At 38.1% G+C, this 18,593-nt stretch overlaps 3 protein-coding genes across 5 annotated transcripts; 1 reads left to right on the forward strand and 2 right to left on the reverse strand.

Annotated features, from left to right (window-relative positions):
• Window positions 1-21: 21 nt before the first annotated feature.
• LOC5516539 (E3 ubiquitin-protein ligase RNF34) lies at window positions 22-6,028 on the reverse strand. Its single transcript, XM_032386445.2, has 4 exons — window positions 5,618-6,028; window positions 2,191-2,592; window positions 1,552-1,732; window positions 22-1,317 (listed from the first exon to the last, which is right to left on the reverse strand). Exons 1-4 carry the CDS (start codon window positions 6,023-6,025, stop codon window positions 1,139-1,141), a joined length of 1,170 nt encoding a protein of 389 aa, XP_032242336.2. The 5' UTR covers window positions 6,026-6,028; the 3' UTR covers window positions 22-1,138.
• A 245-nt stretch (window positions 6,029-6,273) lies between these two features.
• On the forward strand, window positions 6,274-13,404 carry LOC116611312. Its single transcript, XM_048725845.1, has 4 exons — window positions 6,274-6,430; window positions 8,576-8,644; window positions 10,245-10,765; window positions 11,259-13,404. The coding sequence occupies exons 1-4, from the start codon at window positions 6,404-6,406 to the stop codon at window positions 13,045-13,047; spliced, it is 2,406 nt and encodes an 801-aa protein (XP_048581802.1). The 5' UTR covers window positions 6,274-6,403; the 3' UTR covers window positions 13,048-13,404.
• On the reverse strand, window positions 13,220-18,462 carry LOC5501490. Of its 3 annotated transcripts, none has more exons than XM_048725847.1 (11): window positions 17,076-18,462; window positions 16,899-16,989; window positions 16,704-16,794; window positions 16,422-16,507; window positions 16,246-16,339; window positions 15,825-15,904; window positions 15,295-15,392; window positions 15,078-15,214; window positions 14,882-14,994; window positions 14,354-14,505; window positions 13,220-14,230 (listed from the first exon to the last, which is right to left on the reverse strand). In XM_048725847.1, the coding sequence occupies exons 1-11, from the start codon at window positions 17,290-17,292 to the stop codon at window positions 14,016-14,018; spliced, it is 1,374 nt and encodes a 457-aa protein (XP_048581804.1). In that variant the 5' UTR covers window positions 17,293-18,462; the 3' UTR covers window positions 13,220-14,015. The 3 variants fall into 3 exon arrangements, with proteins under 3 accessions (XP_048581804.1, XP_048581803.1, XP_048581805.1); XM_048725846.1 differs by having other exon boundaries at window positions 16,246-16,345; XM_048725848.1 differs by lacking the exon at window positions 16,899-16,989 and having other exon boundaries at window positions 16,246-16,345.
• Window positions 18,463-18,593: the final 131 nt, after the last annotated feature.

An 18,593-nucleotide genomic window follows, 5' to 3' on the forward strand; every position in this document is an offset into this window, starting at 1 on the left:
AAATAACTGAAAGAATAAACAAGCCTTTAGTGGTATTTTTATTATTAATTTCTTATCTTCTCAAAAAAACGTTGCTCAGGTCATTATTGGTCATTGACTTTCACTGCATCATGAGTACTAGTCTCAAGCAAATAATACAATTGTTCTATTAAATTTGACCAATCAAAAAGCTGAGAAACATTTATTGAGTCATGTGTATATAAGTAATACAAGAAGTGTATTATACAGTATTTACACAAAAATCTCAGTCATTTGGTCTATACCCTGAGTATAAGGCAATTTTATTTTTCAAAAGTTTTAGAGAAATTTTTTTTTCACTTCCCAGTATATTCTTCGCAGCGAATAATAAAAGGGCCTTTCACTCAGGCTATCTGGTCTACAATAGTACCATGCAATAAAATAAGTGCTGTAGTCTGTAGATCTGACATGGCAATGTTGTTTTGTTTTGAATATTCAAAACTTGCATCATTTTTCAAAATACAACTTTCCTGTTTTATTTGATATTTTAAAAAATATAACTGAGCTGTTTTAGTTGTAGGATGGATTGAAATTCATCATGATTCAAGCAGATTTAATTCACTTACTGAGATGAACATCTCATTCTCACAGGGTTTCAAAGCTTACAAACCATGTGTCACGCAAGTCAGATCGATATTACAGAAGCTGAGGTCTGGCTAATGTATTACATAATTACGAACATCTTATGATCCAAACATGAAGAATAGTGGCAAGCAATATTATATTTTTTGTTATGGATCATATTTTAGTTACACCAATTTTACTAGTAGACCAACACATTAACTCATTCGCCTATTCAGTCTCACCATGCAGACATACTGGTAATTGTAGTCCTTTCTCATTTTCCCAAAAAAATACACCAAATATTGTGCTTGTAGAAAGGGGGGGTCAGATGAAGAGGGGAGGCAGAGACCCCTGTGCTCTTGACCCCTTCATTTAAGTGATCCATGGTCCATTTTAAAATATATATCTACAGGATGATTCCTTGTGAATTGAATAACAATTCTTCGGCAAGTACCCTACTCTTCTGAAAGAGAACATTGCTCTTTCTTTGGCAGCCCCCCTTTCTAGCCCCCCTCTTAATCAATTAGGAGAAGTCGTAATTTGTGAATGATTAACATTAAGCTTTGAACACCCTGACAATTCGTGAGATGTTCTGCCTACATATAGGGCACTCTGCTAACTGTTTACTGCAGTTTATACAGGCTACCATGTGCCCACACTCTAGTAGGACACAGTCGATCAGGTTATCCATGCACACTTTACAGGACTCATCCAGTGACTCCGACACATTCTCAACTGAAATAACAATTGCAATTATTATGCATTTTTAGTAAGCTGGGATGTTCGAAAGTACAAATGAAAAAATTAAACAAAAAGAAATGGAAAATTTAAAGGATATCCAGTAGATACTTTTTGTTGTGTGAAAATTACAATGCAAGCAAAATTTCAGTTGTGCTCTAGCAGATATATAGGAAAGAAAGGAGAGCACTGTTGTGTTAAAAAGGCCAAAACCAGGAAGTGCAAACATACCTTTCTGTTTCTCACAATTTCTTGACTTCCATAGCAAACGGACTTTTGATAACAGCTCTTCCTTTTCCACACATCCCTTGAAATCCACAAAATTTGCCGTAAGGATGTGCTTTAGTTCTTTGACTGACAGGTTATCTACTTGTTCAATGTCCGTAATGTCATCTATAGTACGTCGAGTTGCCTGCAAAAAGAAACATTTTTATTGAAAGAAACATTAAGATGCTAAACACCTTATTGACATATAAAGAAAGTAACATGTGGAGTAAGATAGTCATTTACCTTATCTCAAAAACAAATCCCTGAATAAAATTTTGCTTGGGTAGAGTTTGAAAATTTGGAAATCCTCTTATGAGAATTCATAAGATTTTCAGTGCTAGAGTTGTTCAAATTCCTCAATTTCTTAGAAAATCATACATTGAATAACAAAAAAATCGGGGGGGGGGGGGAGGGAGAGCAGAATTTGTTGCCCCTCCCCCCCTGCTCCCACCACTGAAAAGTTTTAAAGATAATATCAATATCTTTCATTTTTTGTTTCAGTCAATAAATCTTCTTTCAGATCTTCTTTCAGATCTGGCTAAACATGATAGCAAGCCTTTTTTTGCAGAATAAAAGAAGAGATTTACTATTTGCTCCACATACCTCTTTTGTTTCACATGCATTATTCTCCCCAGCTCTATTGACTCTATTTGCTGTTTGACCACTATTTGAGTTAGGATGCGTCCCCCCCTGTCTTTGATCATGAGTGACAGGGGGCGGAGGATGAGGAGTTCCTCTAGGAAAGTCAGGATACCTCCGTGGCTGTGAGTATTGTAGTATTAACTCAATCAAATCCCGTTTTTCTTTACACTGGGACATGGGAATGTTTTTCAGTCTTAAGAAGTCCTGCAAGTCTTTGATCTTCAGATATTGTAGAAAGTCTTTGTGTGTTGATGGGGCTGCAAGTGCTCGACATGTTATACAACGTGGTGATTGGTCACGAGCATTCAATCCTTGTGTGAAACAGTTACTGCAGAGTGTCTTCTTGCAACCTCGACATGTACTCTAGGAAGAAAAAAAAAAACAGACAGGGTATAAATGAAATGGGGGGAGGGGTACTCTATACATTTTTTTATTCTTTTTAAAACTGAACTTTCTTTTCAAATAATAATATTATCCCTTACAACAAGATAAGCTATATTAGGTTCCCAAGGGCATAGAAAGCTAGGGATGGTAACATCAAAACTTAAAAAAATAAAGATCATTTTAGATTTGGGTTATGGCTATTCCTTTGGGCATTGTTACAATTAAAACAAGTAAAGGCCACACTGTTGAGTGCCATTTCTAATGCAAAAATATAAACAAAATGGTAAATTAAAAACATGTTCTCTCTCGTTTGAAGAATGGGCCAAAGAGTTATTTAGAAAGAAACTAAGCAAAAAAGTCATCAATACCTGAAATGATGCTTTATAATAACAGATATGTTGTTCAGAAAACCATCAAACCACCCACCAGCGTAAGATGTCAGGAAACCAATTACCAGCATAACCTTTTTCTGAAATTTTAGTAAGCTATTATATTTAAAGAAATAACAAGGTGTACAGAGGTTTCTAACCCAGGGAACTAATTGAAATATGAGAAGTGCAACATTGTACAAAATATCAGGCCATGTGGGTGGTATTGGCTAGACATATCTGTCTAATGACAACTTAACCATTGATTATTCCTATGAGCTATTTTAACCACAAGGCTCTTCTAAAGCCTCTAGATTTAAAAATTCTGATAACAGGTCATGCAACATATTATCCCACCATATACCGAATGCCTGGGGGGCACTAGAAACAATTCTGCTATTAACTGCATTCTACAAATTGGATGATTCACTACTACACTACTTTAAGGGCTTTGCAGTATTAAAAAAATCTATAATATTTAAACCTGTTTTCTTAATCCATGTTCCAATTACTTTTTACTGATGTACCAAACAAACAAACATGAACAAATCCAAGTCATTGAAAAAAAATTGGCTTTCGTTAAATTTATTAATTGGGCCCCTTCCTTTGACAAATCCTGGCTACCCCCCCCCCCCCCCCCCCCCAAGTAGAGAGCTACTTGCGGATAGCTGACTTTGACAAACACTGTACAAATTTAAAACTAGAATGTTCATGAAGTGGGGTAGATTATACAAATAATTTACCAGAAATTAATAAAAAAACGGGGATGGATAGCCACTCACCCCCCTATCCAGATCTTAACTTACTGTTTCTTCTTATAATAATGTGAGAGAGAAATATTTTTGCACTTATTCGAAAATCATTAATGAGTTATACTACTAGAGATTTCACAAAAAGATATTTGTATTTAGTAATAAATAAAAAATTACTTTTACTACAGTTAAACCTGAAGTTTACGATAACCTCGATTTTACAATGTCGTTCCTTTCTCCCTACAGAAATAAAGTAAAATGTATAAGAAATTTGAATAAAAAGATATTCTTTATTACGATCCAAATCTGTTCTCCCGAGCATAATATTAATTTGGACACAAGGATAGTACTCACTGATTCTGTCTATTGACAAAGAGACAAAAATTCAAGACACATAGCTGTCAACTCTCCCGCATTAGGCGGGAGTCTCAAGATTTTGAACCTTTTCTCAAGCCTAATTTTCTTGAAAATACCCATACATTTTCTGTATTCTCCCGCATTAGCTATCTTGGTACTTCTGATACATTCACTGTATTTTCTCAAGATTTTTCCTAAAGCAAGGTTGACAGCTATGAAGACACCACACAGGTACAGAACAGTTAATAGCCTGCGAGCCGGCTCTCCTCTGTGTTTTCGGGGTAATGGTCGTTTTCAGGGTGCAATACAGTTAATCGATGTTTTGACTTGACAGATCTTGTTAAATACAAATTAGAATATTTCAAAGAGTAACTGTACAGTCTTACACAGAGTACAGTTGCAATATTATTATTTTGTAAAAGTTGAATTTGAGGATCTCTTTACAACGATACCCCGATTTTAGAGCTCAATATTCATTGAATATAATCAAGGGTCATATGAGTATTGATTATTATCGATATTCTGATCCAGCCGATATCAATTATTAATTGATTTCGATACACTGATGACTTTTCAATATATATTTATATTGATTGAACAGGTCAGGCTTTAACCAAATCAGAGAGGAGAAACACACATAAGGCCTACAAATTAGATGCAAGTAAAAAAAATAATTATAAAATCAAAATTACCAAAGTGAATTTTCATCGACTTGAAATAAAAACATTTTCGTTGCTTAATCGAAAGTAGATAAATAAACCCCAAGTTACGCAAATCACTAATGGCTTGGTTTTCGAATGAATTTAGATAATAGGTTGCGGGCCGCATTTTTTCCCACCTATAAACGTAAGTATATCTCGTCAGCAAAAATGATAAAATAAAAACAGAGGGAATTGCCCTAATTCTTATAATACAGTAAATTAAAAAGAAATCAGCTGTGTTTATTTAGAGGTAATAAAAAGGTGGAAGAGTAAGAGTTTTCTTTTTTGAAAGGATTGATTCGTTGATTTATTAATTAACGATCAGAAGTACCTTTCAAATTCGTAATCCCAAGTCGCTAGGTGTTTGTTGACAATAATTTGCATGGGCGCGATTTTCCGACAAAGCATCACACGAAAAAATTAATAGAAAGTGCCAAGAAAACATTTATTTGACAGAATTCTGTACATTGTACGCTAAGTGCGATTGTAAACGATAACACTTTTCGATCGCAGAAAACTTCGAGATGTTTATGACGGGAAGACTACATGGCGATTTGCGGTCCTTCAATCTTCTGGTAGGAATGAGTTTTTAAATTCTGTGCGGTGATCATAGGCCAGCAGCCATGGTCCATAAAGAAAATACTGGGCATATAATATAAAGATTCGGACGTGGATTATGAAAGATAGTGAGCTTCTATGGAATAAAAACACTCCGGGTGGCCGTCGATAGAGAAGGCGATCTATTTCAACTCATAAGCACGTTCAAGATCGGCAAGCAAGCAGAAACCACAAATAATATACACAATCGCTGTGATACAATACTTACTTTTCGTTTGAACAAGGTGAAATTCACCGAGCACAAATAGCACACCATCTCAGTGAATTCAGGCGTTGGATTTGTCGTCGAATTATGAGGATTTGTTGAGGGAAAATTTGCGGTTGTCGTTCGTTGGTGTTGGGGTGTTGATCTCGAGTCGTGAGGTACAGCAAAATGATAGCGTAATATTGCATCAACTTGATCCGACTGGTTCCTCAGCTCCCCATTCAGCCCTCCAGACCCCATTTCAATACAAAAACAGAAACTTTGGAGGTTAATAAGTGGAAAATATGAGAACCTTTGATAACTAAAGCTGCTAAAGACATCATACACAGATATGTATCCGGTGACGGGTGACGGAGAGCAATCTGCACACAGGGTACCCACGGCGACAATAATTAGAATGCCACAGGGCATCCGAATGAACCAATAGTGTTTGCTCTTCAGCTCAGCAGTGCTGTGTTTACCCTACGACGCTAATCACAGTGTAGGGGGTTCGATTGCGTGTGCATTTTCATGCTTTTATACGGAAGCCCATAGGGGCCATGTCAGATGCAAGACGTCAGATGCAAGCAAGATGTTAGATGCAAGATGTTAGATGCAAGATGTTAGATGCAAGATGTCAGATGCACGATGTCAGATGCAAGATGTCAGATGCAAGATGTCAGATGCAATATGTCAGATGCAAGATGTCAGATGTCCGATGCAAGATGTCAGGTGCAAGATGACATCAGATAAAAGCACGTGTCGTGTTGGTCAGCGGTCTACTTTCTAGAAATTACAGAGTTCAGCAAGATGGCAAGCGGCGCGAACGAAAATAAGGTAATGTAAGCCAATATTCACCAACATAGAAACGGATTTCGAGCTCGTTGATTAAAATAACACAAATATGAGATTGTGTGTTCTATAATAGTTGATTTTTTGCCTGCAAAGACCTGTTATGTTTCTGAATGAAGCTCTTTCATACGCATTTATGCGATGTCATATGAAAGCGGTTTTACCACTTCGAGCCAAAGGCCTTAGGTCACAGAAAATTTAAGCATGTAACAAGGTTCGTGAAACTTGTATTAATCATTCACTGACGTCCAAGAACAATACAGAATCCCTTTTGCATTTTATGAGTATATTTGACACAAGATAAGAACAATCTTTGCTTTAGTCCTTCGCTTTTTTGCATTCATGTCGCATACCTGTCAACTCTTCCGCATTAGGCGGGAGTCTCAAGATTTTGGACCCCTTCTCCCGCTCCCCCGCGTTGAGCACCAAATCTCCCGCTTTTTAGCGATTTTTATCGCTTCCGAAAAATTATTCCATAGAAAATCGCCATTTTGCCTATTTTCTATTAAAATATTTGAAACAACAATTCCCTTGCGTAGCGCAATTTATCTAACACCCTTGCGAGATCTATAAGTGGATTTGTTGGCGAGAGCTTTCTATACGGCAAACGCCTGCAAGGTTAAACCCACCCCTCCCCCAAAAAAATGAATACACCCCACCCCTCCCCCAAAAAATTCTCAAGCCTTGAGATTTTCGGAGTTTGACAGGTATGATGTCAATGCCAGTATCTTGCCTATAGGAAATCTTGTACCCATTGCATGATAACAATCACAACGACTACAAAGGAATTTGTGTTTAGTTTTCCTCCAAGTCAGTTTTTCAGACTCTGAGCCACTCATTCACATATAGAGGGAATGAAAATAGCAGGTTCGATTCAAATTTGAGCCTCAATGTTACCCTGAAAAATGCAAGAGAAACAAACAATATGTATGTAGTTTTATTTGCCGTGAGTTAAATTTGCAAATCATAGCAATGAATTATATTTTTTCTGTGTGTTTGGCATATATTCTTCTCGACTTCTCGCTTCTTAGCTATTAACCTAGAGTTTTAAATACAAGTTATAGTACTTATCAGTGACAAAATAAAGAATAGTTTCAAGTTTGAGTGATCGTGTGGAAACCAATATCTTTCTCTATGACATCAATCTTTATTTGTCAATGATCCTTATCATGAAACACGCATTGCTTGGTTGTTTCTTCGTTACGTTATGTTCTTGTCTTCCTTAATACTGTGGAAACAGTGGGTGAAAAGCTTTCTTTACCGGCGAGAACAAGAAGAAACACACACCTCGAGTAGTAAATGATTGTGCATATTTTAATTTTAGTCCTCCAATCAAATCGTTCGCAAGACAATGGCGCTATTTTAAAAACAATCACTTTGGTTGCCAATGGGGCTTTAAGCATTGTGTGAACTAATTGCATTAACTAAATTTTCAGGGCCTTTTTTTGGGGGGGGGGGTTGTTTTGTTGTTTACTTTTACAGGCGATTTTTCACATTGCAATTTCAACAACTTTCTCTAATTCTGCCAGAGGTTAAAATAATTGGGCTGCTGGCTGTTGGATAGGTTTTTTTACCTTTTCTGTCCTAAACTGTGTATACATTTAAAGTTGTCTGTCCTTAACATTGTATACATTTTAAGCCCTTTGTACTTAAAGCCAATGGATCCGACTTCACTGTCACCATCACCATTGGTTTCTTGGGCTGAAATCGTATGCAAATGAGATGAGTTAACTTATAAATCTGCTTGAATCACAATGAATTCCAATCCATCCTACAACTAAAACAACTCAATTCTTTTTTTAAAGAATAAAATAACAAGGGAAAGTTGTATTTTAAAATTATGAGAGTTTTGAGCATTCAAAACACAAACAAAACAGCATTGTAATGCAAGTCGGATCTTGGACTTCAACAGTGGTTTATATCACGAGTATGAAAGTTGTGGTTGTTGTCCTAAACAGGACTTATTTTTGCAGAAATTTTTGTTCAAGACAAAGTCTGGGTAACAGATCCTAGGTGGTACCCCTATACCCAAACAGGGGCTGCGTAATCCCCCCCCCCCCTCGAGGAGAATTTTCAAGTATGGTCTCAGCTCACATTATATTATAATACAGTGATTGTATATAATTTCAGGTTGTAACATTTCTTCGCGAAGAAATTCAAGCTGACGATTCTATAATCCAAAAATTTCTGTTGGAAAAGGTATGTTTACATTTTGTATAATAATGTGTAAAATTTTGATACAAAATATAATATATTCATATATATAGCCTATTTCAGAAATTCTGTCCCAACTATATAAGTATATTGAGTTTCAATAATATGGTGCACTACACCCTGCAGTTATATTATTTCTATCTTTGTGAACTTTCATTAACCATTTCTAGCCATCTTGACTTAGCCAAAGTTGTTACTTTGCACAGAAAAATCAATTCTAAGTTGGCCAGGAAACGCAGCCAGCCATACTTATTTTTAAAATTTGCTCCCAACAATTATAATATAAAATCTTGCCTTCAACAAAAGCTTTTAACCGCACTTGTTTGAATATCACTGTAAAAGATTATCATTGTGACTATTTCTAGCTATTTCCAGCTATAGTTTGTCTTGATTCTCTAGGTAATATTTATTAGAAACAACAACGTAGTTTACAAGGTCCGAGCTGTGTCAGCCATGCTTTCATGAGTGCCTCCTATTCTAAGTGACGTCACGTAAAACTACAAGAGACTGTCAATCAACTATCGTGACATAGTTTGTTGTTTTGTTGCAGCAGTAAAACCGTGTACTTTATCAGTCATAAAATTATTTTGACCATGTGGCTCAAAGCTTGTTCATTCATGAATTATTTGACAAATATCCATGGGTATTATTATTGGGTATCTTTTTTGTTAACAAGCAGCCGGCTGCCGGTGAAGTCGTCTGTTTTCATGTCTTTGCCGGCTCTTTTTTTCTGTATTTTCCTTTCATAATTTGGGGATGAAGGCTTTTTTTCGCCACCAAAATCTGGAAAGCCGGCAAAATCTAGCAGATTTAAAAAAGTTATTTTGAACCCTGGAATGTATAAAACTCCGTGCATTTTCGTAGATCCACCGCATGGATCCACTCCTTAGTTAAAATATCTTACATTTACATCAAAGTTTACTACTACTACATATGGATCGATTTCGTGAGACGCAAAACCGTCACAGTCAATGTGCGCACTTCATTACTTTTTGAACCTCTACAAGCCTGCCGAGTTGCCCACTTTAGAATTGCTAAATTTAAGAAGGAACTTACGTCTATGCCTACACATGAAGACATCTCGTTTTGAACTCATTGTCCCTGTCTCTACTTTTGCTTGGTGAACTACCTCTTTTACAAGGCATTCACCAAAGGACATTCTTCCCTTTTCCTCCAATTACATCTTCTATCATTCTCTCCCTGTTCATTGGCACTTCTTTTCAAAATGGTTTTATTGTGCATGTAAATTAGTTGTTTTACATTTGGCATACAGCTAAAGCTAAGTTGCTGACAGTAGGGGCACATATCAACTAACTTAAGGAACTCTCCACCTATGTTAGTCCTGTCAAGTCACTGTTTTGGCCCCCGGTGAGAGCTTTTACCCAAATATATATTATTATTTATCTAATACAGCTGTTATCTGTGTAGATCAGCCCCTTTGTGGAAAATACAGCAATTGTTTCTATAGGCATTTAAGTTTATTTTAGCCCTTGGGGGAGGGGTGAAACATAATGTTTAAAAATGGCATATGTCTAATAGTTTTCCTTAACTTTAACTCTCTTTAATAACCTTATTTTTGTTTCAGGTTGATGACAAAACTGTTACATTGCTAAGCCACGAGGATCTTAAGACTTTAGGTATTGACTGTCTTGGGGACAGATTATTAATCATTAACCATTTCAAAAACTCTGTTCGTGAAGAAAAATTGGAACGTGTGCGGTCCCTCTTAGATGCAAGCAAAAAAAGGAAGCAGAAAAGTACTAATAATGCCTCAACGAGTAAGAATGCTCCCACTCTGACGTACTACTTTGGATGGAAGCACTGGAATGAGTCTAGAAAGGAGTATATCCAGAAAAAGACAAATAATGGTGGGGGATCCAGAGAGTGCAAATTACCAAGGAATGCTTCCAAAGAAGAATGTATGTCGAAAGCGAAAGAGTTTTTCTTTCCTGAGGGTGAGAGTCCGGAAGGTCGTCAAGAGCTTATGACTTTTAAGCTCACAGGAATTGAGAAGGAAATTGATGATGATTTCAAGTACGAAGACTACAAGAGAGACACGGGTCTTTCAAGGCCAAGGCTGTTCTTGTGCAGTCGTCGACGTATCAGGTGTGGCCTACAGTTTGAGAATAAATTAAAGCGGTGTTACAACCACAAATGCCATTTTTCATTCTTTTTAGATAATAATGATAATCTTTTGGGGTAGCGTGGTTCGATGGGTGCTCGGAATGCTTATTAGTTGTCAATCAAACAAAAAATGTTTATTACAGTGTCGTTTGACAAATGTCACAATTGTTCTATCATTCAAACCACCCCCGACAGACTGACAGACAGACTGACAGACAGACAGACAGATTGACAGACTTTCCTAGCCAATTTAAATGAATGCGTTAGTGTCGACGTTGTAAGTGATTATTTATCATTGGCCATTGAAACGTTTACGGGACGTCGAAGCATTTGATTGGGTAACACCCTATGTTTAAGTACACTTTCAAGTAGAGTGAATTATGTTTTGTGTTTATATGACATGTTGGTTCCAAAGTACATCGTTTGTCGCGGGTTAGAAATATTCTTATGAAAAACATTTTCTCTGATCTTATAGCTGCGGCAAAGCAAACAACCTAGAAGACAGTGACAGTGACAGTGATCTTCTTAAATCAGTATTTGATAGTGGCTATGCAGACTCTGAAGCAGGACCTTCTTTTGAATTTGACAAGGCAGCTCTCGCGGACATACTAGGGACAAGTAGAGAAGACAACCAAAGTGAATTGATCGGCACATCTGAGGAGAGAAAAGCCATTTTCAAGGAACAGCTAGAACAGTTAGAGGAATCAAGCAGAATAGACAAGGAAAAAGATCGTCTGCGTCTAGAAGAAGAGCAGGAACTAACCAAGCAAGAAGAAATACGCGAAAAAAGAAGACGGCGAGTGCTTGATGAACCCGCCCCTGGGGATCAGTCGGTAGAGGTACGTATACGACATCCTCGCATGGGAGTCTTAAAGAGAAGGTTTCACGTAAGATCAAGTGTACAAGCCGTCTATGATTGGGCAGGGTCGGTTAGTGCAACGCCTTTGTACTTTCAGCTATGCAAGTATCCAAACACTGTTATTTATCCTTCCGATGAAATATCACAAGCATGCAATGAAATCCTTAATGTGGTTTCAAGAGGACAGCCCGTGCCTCTTTCGGTCGAAGAGGATTCTGTGACCATAAATGACGGGCAAAAGCTCTACATCGATATCGATATGGATGACACAATACCAGATGCTCTTCATATCGGGCTATCTGATACACCACCACAAATGCTGTTGGAAGACGACGAACCAATGACGGAAGAAGAAGCCATTGCCCTTACCCATTACAACGTCTTAAACAAAAAAAGACAAAAAGAATTGTCCAAGTACCTCAAAACAAATATTGTGGAAATAGATAAAGATCACATTGTTGAAGAGATTCTGAAACTATACAAAGACACGTCGCTACTGCAAAACTACTTAGAAATTGAATGTGGACTGACTGCCACAGGCGATGGAGTGCTCAGAGAAATGCTCACGAGTTTTTGGGAGAAATTCCTGATGCGAAATGGGGAAGGAAGTAGAGAAATACCCCTTCCACTTGGCCCAAGCATTGCACGCGAAACGTATGAAATACTTGGAAGAATTTATCATCATGGATTTATGCTAACGGGAAGCTTTCCTGTTACAATTCCCAGGGCGTCTATCCATTACGCCCTGTTTGATTGCGTTAAGGATGAATGCCTTGAAGAGTCGTTCCTGAACACTCTCCCTGCCAAGCAACGCGAAACACTTTCCGCTGCTCTTTCCAGCAAATCAGCTGCATCATTCCCTGATAAAATTGTGTGCGATATTCTTGAAGATTATGGCAACATGAGATGGCCGTCCCAAGAGAACATATGTTCTATTGTCAAGGATGTTGCCGTACATGAGTTGGTTGCTAAGCCTGCAATGGCTTTGCAGCAGTTTCGAAGTGGAATGGGAGAGTTTTGGAAGGATGTGCCACCGCAGGAAATTGATGCAGTGTACAAGCTGTCTCAGCCAACCTCACGTAGAGTCAAGGCAGCCCTTAGAGGTAATCCTCTAACCAAGAAGGAAGAGTCTGTACTGAGATGGCTGAAGTTGTTCATTGATGAGTGTGGCGATAAGATGCTACGGAGGTTTCTGGTTTTTTGCACGGCATCAGATAGCCTAGCGCCCGATAAAACTATTCAAGTTCGCTTCGAGTCAATGCCAAGTGCAGCAATCAGACCGAAGGCGCAGACATGTTTCCGAATCCTGATCCTGCCAACCAATTTCTGTGGCTATGCAGCATTTCAGGCCAACATGGACATATACCTGACTTACAGAGACGCATGGGAAATGAAAGACTATTAAAGTTGAACGGAATTCATATATATTTGTTACAGTTCTGGATGATGCTTTTGAAGTAGAGTTTTTTGTTGTTGTTGGAAAGTCTGCCAGCAGGCCAAATGTGAACGACCACGTTCACATGACTTTGAAATAGCTTCGTCTATTACCTACGTCTATTGCATGACAGACAACAAGAGGATTTGTTATATATATTTGTTACAGTTATGAATGCCTCTGCCGTTCATTGAAATAGCTACGCACATGTCAAATAGCTACGTGTATTGTATGACTTAAAACAAAACAGTGGGTGTTACTGACAAAAGAGAAGCTTATGTGCGAGCTTTACATCGTTACTTTTTTTAATAAAAATTTCATACATCATATTGGTACCCGGTTATTTAACATTCTTGCCCCCCCCCCTCCCCCAGACCCACACACACACATCTCTGATTTTTCCTTGAAAAACAATTTTCGCTTTTCTTCTAAGGTTTTCGAAATCCTCATGACATGCACGTCTTTAATTATGGTGGTGCAGCCCCCTTGACGCTGAACAACGGATTCCAGGGCTGTAGCGGAGAAGCACGTCAACGTAGTTTTTTGTAAAACCCCTTTTTTTTCACATATCGAGGAAAATAGGCATCTGCGCTCAAAAACAAGGAATACCCGAGGTGTATAACCTCGATTAAGATGACAATGACAAATTATCGAGCGGGTGAAAATAACTCATACAGTTTTGCAATGATAAAACGACATGTTGTGTAATAGCTGCGCCCCCTCCCCCCACCAAAAAAAAAATGTGTGCCACAGCACTTATGAAAACCCACTTTTCCTTAATAGTATCGAGAAATGCAAGGGTGTTTTTAGTACCATCTTACATTTCACGCTAAAAGGTAGGATTAAATATCATCCATCTTCATGACCTGTTCCTGTTTGTCTGACTGATATATCTAACGTTCCCTAAGATGTCGAGCGATGTTTGTCTAACGACAAGTTTATAACGAAGCTTCCGTTAAATGTATAAGATTAACATACAAATCTTCAGCTTCCACGACATCATTCGGCATTTGTAAATTGTGCTCTTCCATGAGCATCTTGAACATATCAGAGAATTCCTCTGTGCACCCAAATGCGTTTGGCTTCTTGCACAACTTTTCTGCTAAAAAAGTGGCATCATCCAAGTCAATACAACTTTTGTAATCTTGTGTTCCTAGAGAAAAAGAACGATTCAAACTGTCAGTAAAAATAACTATCGAAGTTGATTGGCGAACCACAAAGTGAAATTAGGAAAAGGTAAGTTATCGTGTAGACCGTATACGGTTTGTTACTTCACCTTGGAGTGATGGAAGATTGTACAATACATCCGGCCTTCCGGGTGGGGTTTCCTGATTGTGATAAGGTCTTATTCTGTGAGTGTTCCAATGCTTTACAACTTTGTCTAACTCATCTTGAATTAAACCCTGGTAACAGAACTTGAGGCTAGAGCTGATAAAGAAACCCATAGTTAACGATCCTCTACACATAGAAATAGAGGAATTAAATAAATGAATTCGACATAGATGAAGAAACATAAAATGATAACGAAATGGATGAATAAAATTAAAAGCGGAGTTAAACTCGTTTTTTTTTTAGTCCCGTTAGGTCTATACAACTTGTTGGAAGCAACAGAGTCAGATTTAGTAGTTACACTCGAGAAGCAAGATAAAAAATGAAAATGCTTGCAATACAAAGGTCGAGGTTTGTAAAGTGCTCGATATGTATGGGAGAGGGATTGTACAGAGTAGGAGAACATAAATACTGGTAGAGCATTATTGAGTTCACTTATATAGGGTTCTGGTTTGTTCCAACATACAGTACTTACCACTGCACCAAGTCGTTATCATCAAAAAGGCCCCTATCCCTCAAGTCCTTGAAATAGGTTATCCAGAAATCTGAATTACTTTTTCTTAACTGAGACCACCAAGCTTCGATCCGCTGTAATAAAATGTATGTATATATATATATATATATGCTTGTCAAGAAAATTACGAATTAACTATGCTTTTTAAAATACGTACCTGATTTGCAACCGATGTTCCGTACTGAAAATTGTTAACTGCTGCTTCGTCATTCAGACCAAAATGAAGGAATACTTGCATCACCTCAATGTTAACATTTTCTGTTCCATTATCAGCTCTAATGCGCCTCGGCACTCCTAACAAAGTGAAGTGATTTTAATAAGATAAGTTCTAATTTAGGAATATAAAGGGGCCTGATAAATAATTTCTAACTTTCCTTTAATCATTCTAATGCAACCAGCGAAGTAGTCGGCCACTATAGCGGGGTCGTTGTTAGATGATGCCACCCTCAGCCACATAATTCGTCTGGAGTACCTAATATGAAAATAATTTTTACGATTACTAGAGGCTGCTGTCATACAGTACGAACAAATTTTCCTCAATCACCCCTGGTTTTTGTCTGTAAACTCAAAACTGGTAGGTCCCGACCGATCCACACAGGACACACCGGACACTTTCGCTGTTTCTCCTAGCCTTGTTTCGCCCCATGACAGGTAAACCGGAATCCGGAATCCATGAAAAAATGAGACTTGGTATCCGGAATCAATGCTACTGTAATCCAGAATCCACACACTAGGATCCGGAATACAAGACTTAAGCTATGAAATCCGGAATACAAGAATCCTGGACAACAAAAATGGAATCCTGAATCCACGGGAAAAAACCCACATGGAATCCGCAATCCTAGGATTCGGTATCCAGAACCCTATTGGAGAACCTGTCATGGGGCGACTTGTTTCAACTTACCCGTCAATGCAACCATGGATGCAAAATCCAAACGGCTTCAGCTTATCGTACCCATCTATATGCCAACAGTAGTTCGGACCCTAAAATATTGAAAAAATATTTTGTAGTCTATTAACGTGTTCATATTATAGTGCTGGTTTATAAGAAAATTTTGAAAAGTCATTGCCGTTTGGGGCTCTGTCTATGGGCAGTTTTGACAGATTTCGCCGGCAACTCGATGCATTGCCGCATAGGACCCTTTCCGATGACTAGTCACTCTGTTTTATGTTGTTCTTCTGAAACACGAAAAGTCAATATCCTGAAATGTTGTGGAGCTTAGCAGTTTCAGGATCCCTGTTTTACAAGGTTTAATTATAGTGTATGATCTCGAATGATCGGAGATCGACCCGTTGTTATGATCGCGTTTCTATTTCGTACTTACTTGCGAGCGGTAGGTCCGTCTTAACAGTCTGTGAGATTTCCTGCGTTCTGTACCTTCTGGGTCAAGCGTTCTCAACGCAATCCGTACAGTTTCTCTGAAAGTGCATGGATAACATCTTTCAAATTTTGTTACTAATTTTAGTGCTTATTTTTACGGTGCGCAATTGCTGTACATACCTATTAATTTGTAGATGGTAATCATTTCGCAGTCTCTGGTGCATTTGTCTGTAACCAATGCAGTTTCCACTTCCGAATAGCTCATTCTGTATAGATATATATATAATGTTATTAAACGAAGGTTCCATATTGCATTGTTCTTTGTACATGATCTCAGGTAGGTTTTAGCATTTGGATAAGCAGACACATCTCAAAGGGTGCAAAATAGCTATTTTTAGATAAAAAAAAAACATCAAGGCCAAGCTTAGAGGCTATATTTTTTTAGTTTTTGCATCTCCTTGCCTCTATCATGCCTATGACTGTTGCGAGGTCAGGTACCCCTTCCCTTCTCTTAAGGTTCATCTTACGTAGAAGTCGTTTCAAATGTCGGAGGCTTAGCATTGTTAAAAAAAGTTTGCCAATCGCATTAGCAACTGTAGCAAAAGGCGTTCTTATAAATCACAATATTCACTATAACATTAAGAAGCATGAACTCACCTCAGGGTCTCGCCATGATGGACATACAATAGAGCTAACATTTCCTTGTATTCAAAACCTAAATGAAAGTACTTCTTAACAAGATCATTTCCTACCAACTGCTGTCAAGGAAAGCAATTTTCAGCACCTATACAATGCAAAATATTAAAGAAAAACAATTACAAGACAAAAAGATACGGGAAAGTCCCTGTTCATTAGCAAATGCTGGCAGATAATACGACATGGCAATGACTCTTCTAGGGAAGGCTCCAAATGATCCACGTGTTCGTACACATATCATATCTGACATCTTGCATCTGACATCTTGCATCTGACATCTTGCATCTGACATCGTGCATCTGACATCTTGCATCTGACATCTTGCATCTGACATCTTGCATCTGACATCTTGCATCTGACATCTTGCATCTTACATGTTATAATATCGTGCATCTTGCATCTGACATGGCCCCTATGGGCTTCCGTACTTTTACGAATGCGTTGCACACGAGAAAATTGGCGATGGCCGGTCTGCCTGTTATATATCACTCAATGCGTAATAATATGAGCGTTTTTTTTAGGAGTGAGTCATTTAAAATCCAGATTTTGAAAGTCTACAGTTCGACACTAAAATTGTCATAACTTGATAATTACTAAATCAGGGAAAATAAAATTTGTTTTATTTTTGTTTCAGTGAAAAACAGAAAGTTGGATATAAAAACAGAAAGTTGGATATGTCTATGTATGTTAACGGAATGACTGGGATATGTCTTGGTTTGGGCAAAGTCCTGGATCGGGTTCCTAGAAAGTAGTTTAAACACGAGGTTCCGCTATGAAAGGGATAGCTCCTCCCACCCCCGGGCTCAAATTTGCAATTATAAACATAACACTGCCAAGCTAGCAATCACAAATTATAAGTCTCTTGTAAATTTGCTTATCTCTGAGCCCCAGTCGACTGGAATAAAACTATTTTTGCACAGGTAACGAGACATTTTTTCTTAAGAGATTAATAAATGAGTGATTTTGCTTCCACTGACGTTTTCGGTGTAACATTTTAAATTTTGCGCTATCCATAATCCAACGCATCTGCATAAATAACTCTCGCGCTGTGATGAAACTCAGGGGCGGCAGATTGGTCCCATAAGTAGGGGGGGGAGTTGGGGGAATGGGGTGGGTAGTGGTTTCAGGGGGGGGGGAGAGTGGTGGTTCCAAATCCTATTTATAAGAGCGCGGGAATTTTCAACTTTTCAACAAAGTTGTTGTCGGTAGCATATATACCGCTTGAAGCCCGATGGTTAAAAAAAAAACGTTCATATATATCTAAAGAAACATCCGCTCAGAAAAGTGGGGGGCGTTGCCCCCTGCCCCTCCCCTTCCGCCGCCCCTGAAAGTGCTAGTATTTTAGAGCGCACACAGCTTGGTATAACAATATTTTACTATTAAAATAGAACCATTTCAGATGGACAACTCTAGGAATGAATATGAAATTGAATTCAGCGCTCAGAGCAATTGTCCTGACATGTTGACTCATTGATAACTGATTGTTCTTGAGCCCGGGGGTGGAAGGAGCTTTCCCTTTTATAACGGAACCTCGTGTTTAACGCTAACCCAGGGATGAATGCCCTTTTTATCCAATAATATGTCAAGCTTCCTTTAAACAGGCCCCTGACCAATAGGGTACGGTTCTCGCATCTCTACAATTAAAATCACTTTATA

The sequence above is a fragment of the Nematostella vectensis genome, chromosome 4, assembly GCF_932526225.1.
Source record: "Nematostella vectensis chromosome 4, jaNemVect1.1, whole genome shotgun sequence".
Lineage (NCBI taxonomy): Eukaryota > Metazoa > Cnidaria > Anthozoa > Actiniaria > Edwardsiidae > Nematostella > Nematostella vectensis.

Bases quoted from the DNA above. Each gene is read 5' to 3' on its own strand.
- LOC5516539 (XM_032386445.2), bottom strand. From the start codon at position 6,025: ATGCCCTGTGGCATTCTAATTATTGTCGCCGTGGGTACCCTGTGTGCA. The intron at 2,593-5,617 runs GTAAGTATTGTA...TTTTCTTCCTAG, and splicing joins TCACCTTGTTCAAACGAAAA to AGTACATGTCGAGGTTGCAA. The intron at 1,318-1,551 runs GTATGTTTGCAC...TTGTTATTTCAG, and splicing joins AAATTGTGAGAAACAGAAAG to TTGAGAATGTGTCGGAGTCA.
- LOC5501490 (XM_048725846.1), bottom strand. From the start codon at position 17,292: ATGCAAGATGTCAGATGCAAGATGTCAGATGCAAGATGTCAGATGCAA. The intron at 16,508-16,703 runs GCAAGGAGATGC...ATATCTATACAG, and splicing joins CAGTCATAGGCATGATAGAG to AATGAGCTATTCGGAAGTGG. The intron at 14,506-14,881 runs GTAAGTACTGTA...TTTCTTTATCAG, and splicing joins GATAACGACTTGGTGCAGTG to CTCTAGCCTCAAGTTCTGTT.
- LOC116611312 (XM_048725845.1), top strand. From the start codon at position 6,404: ATGGCAAGCGGCGCGAACGAAAATAAG. The intron at 8,645-10,244 runs GTATGTTTACAT...TTTTTGTTTCAG, and splicing joins AAAAATTTCTGTTGGAAAAG to GTTGATGACAAAACTGTTAC. The intron at 10,766-11,258 runs GTGTGGCCTACA...CTGATCTTATAG, and splicing joins TGCAGTCGTCGACGTATCAG to CTGCGGCAAAGCAAACAACC.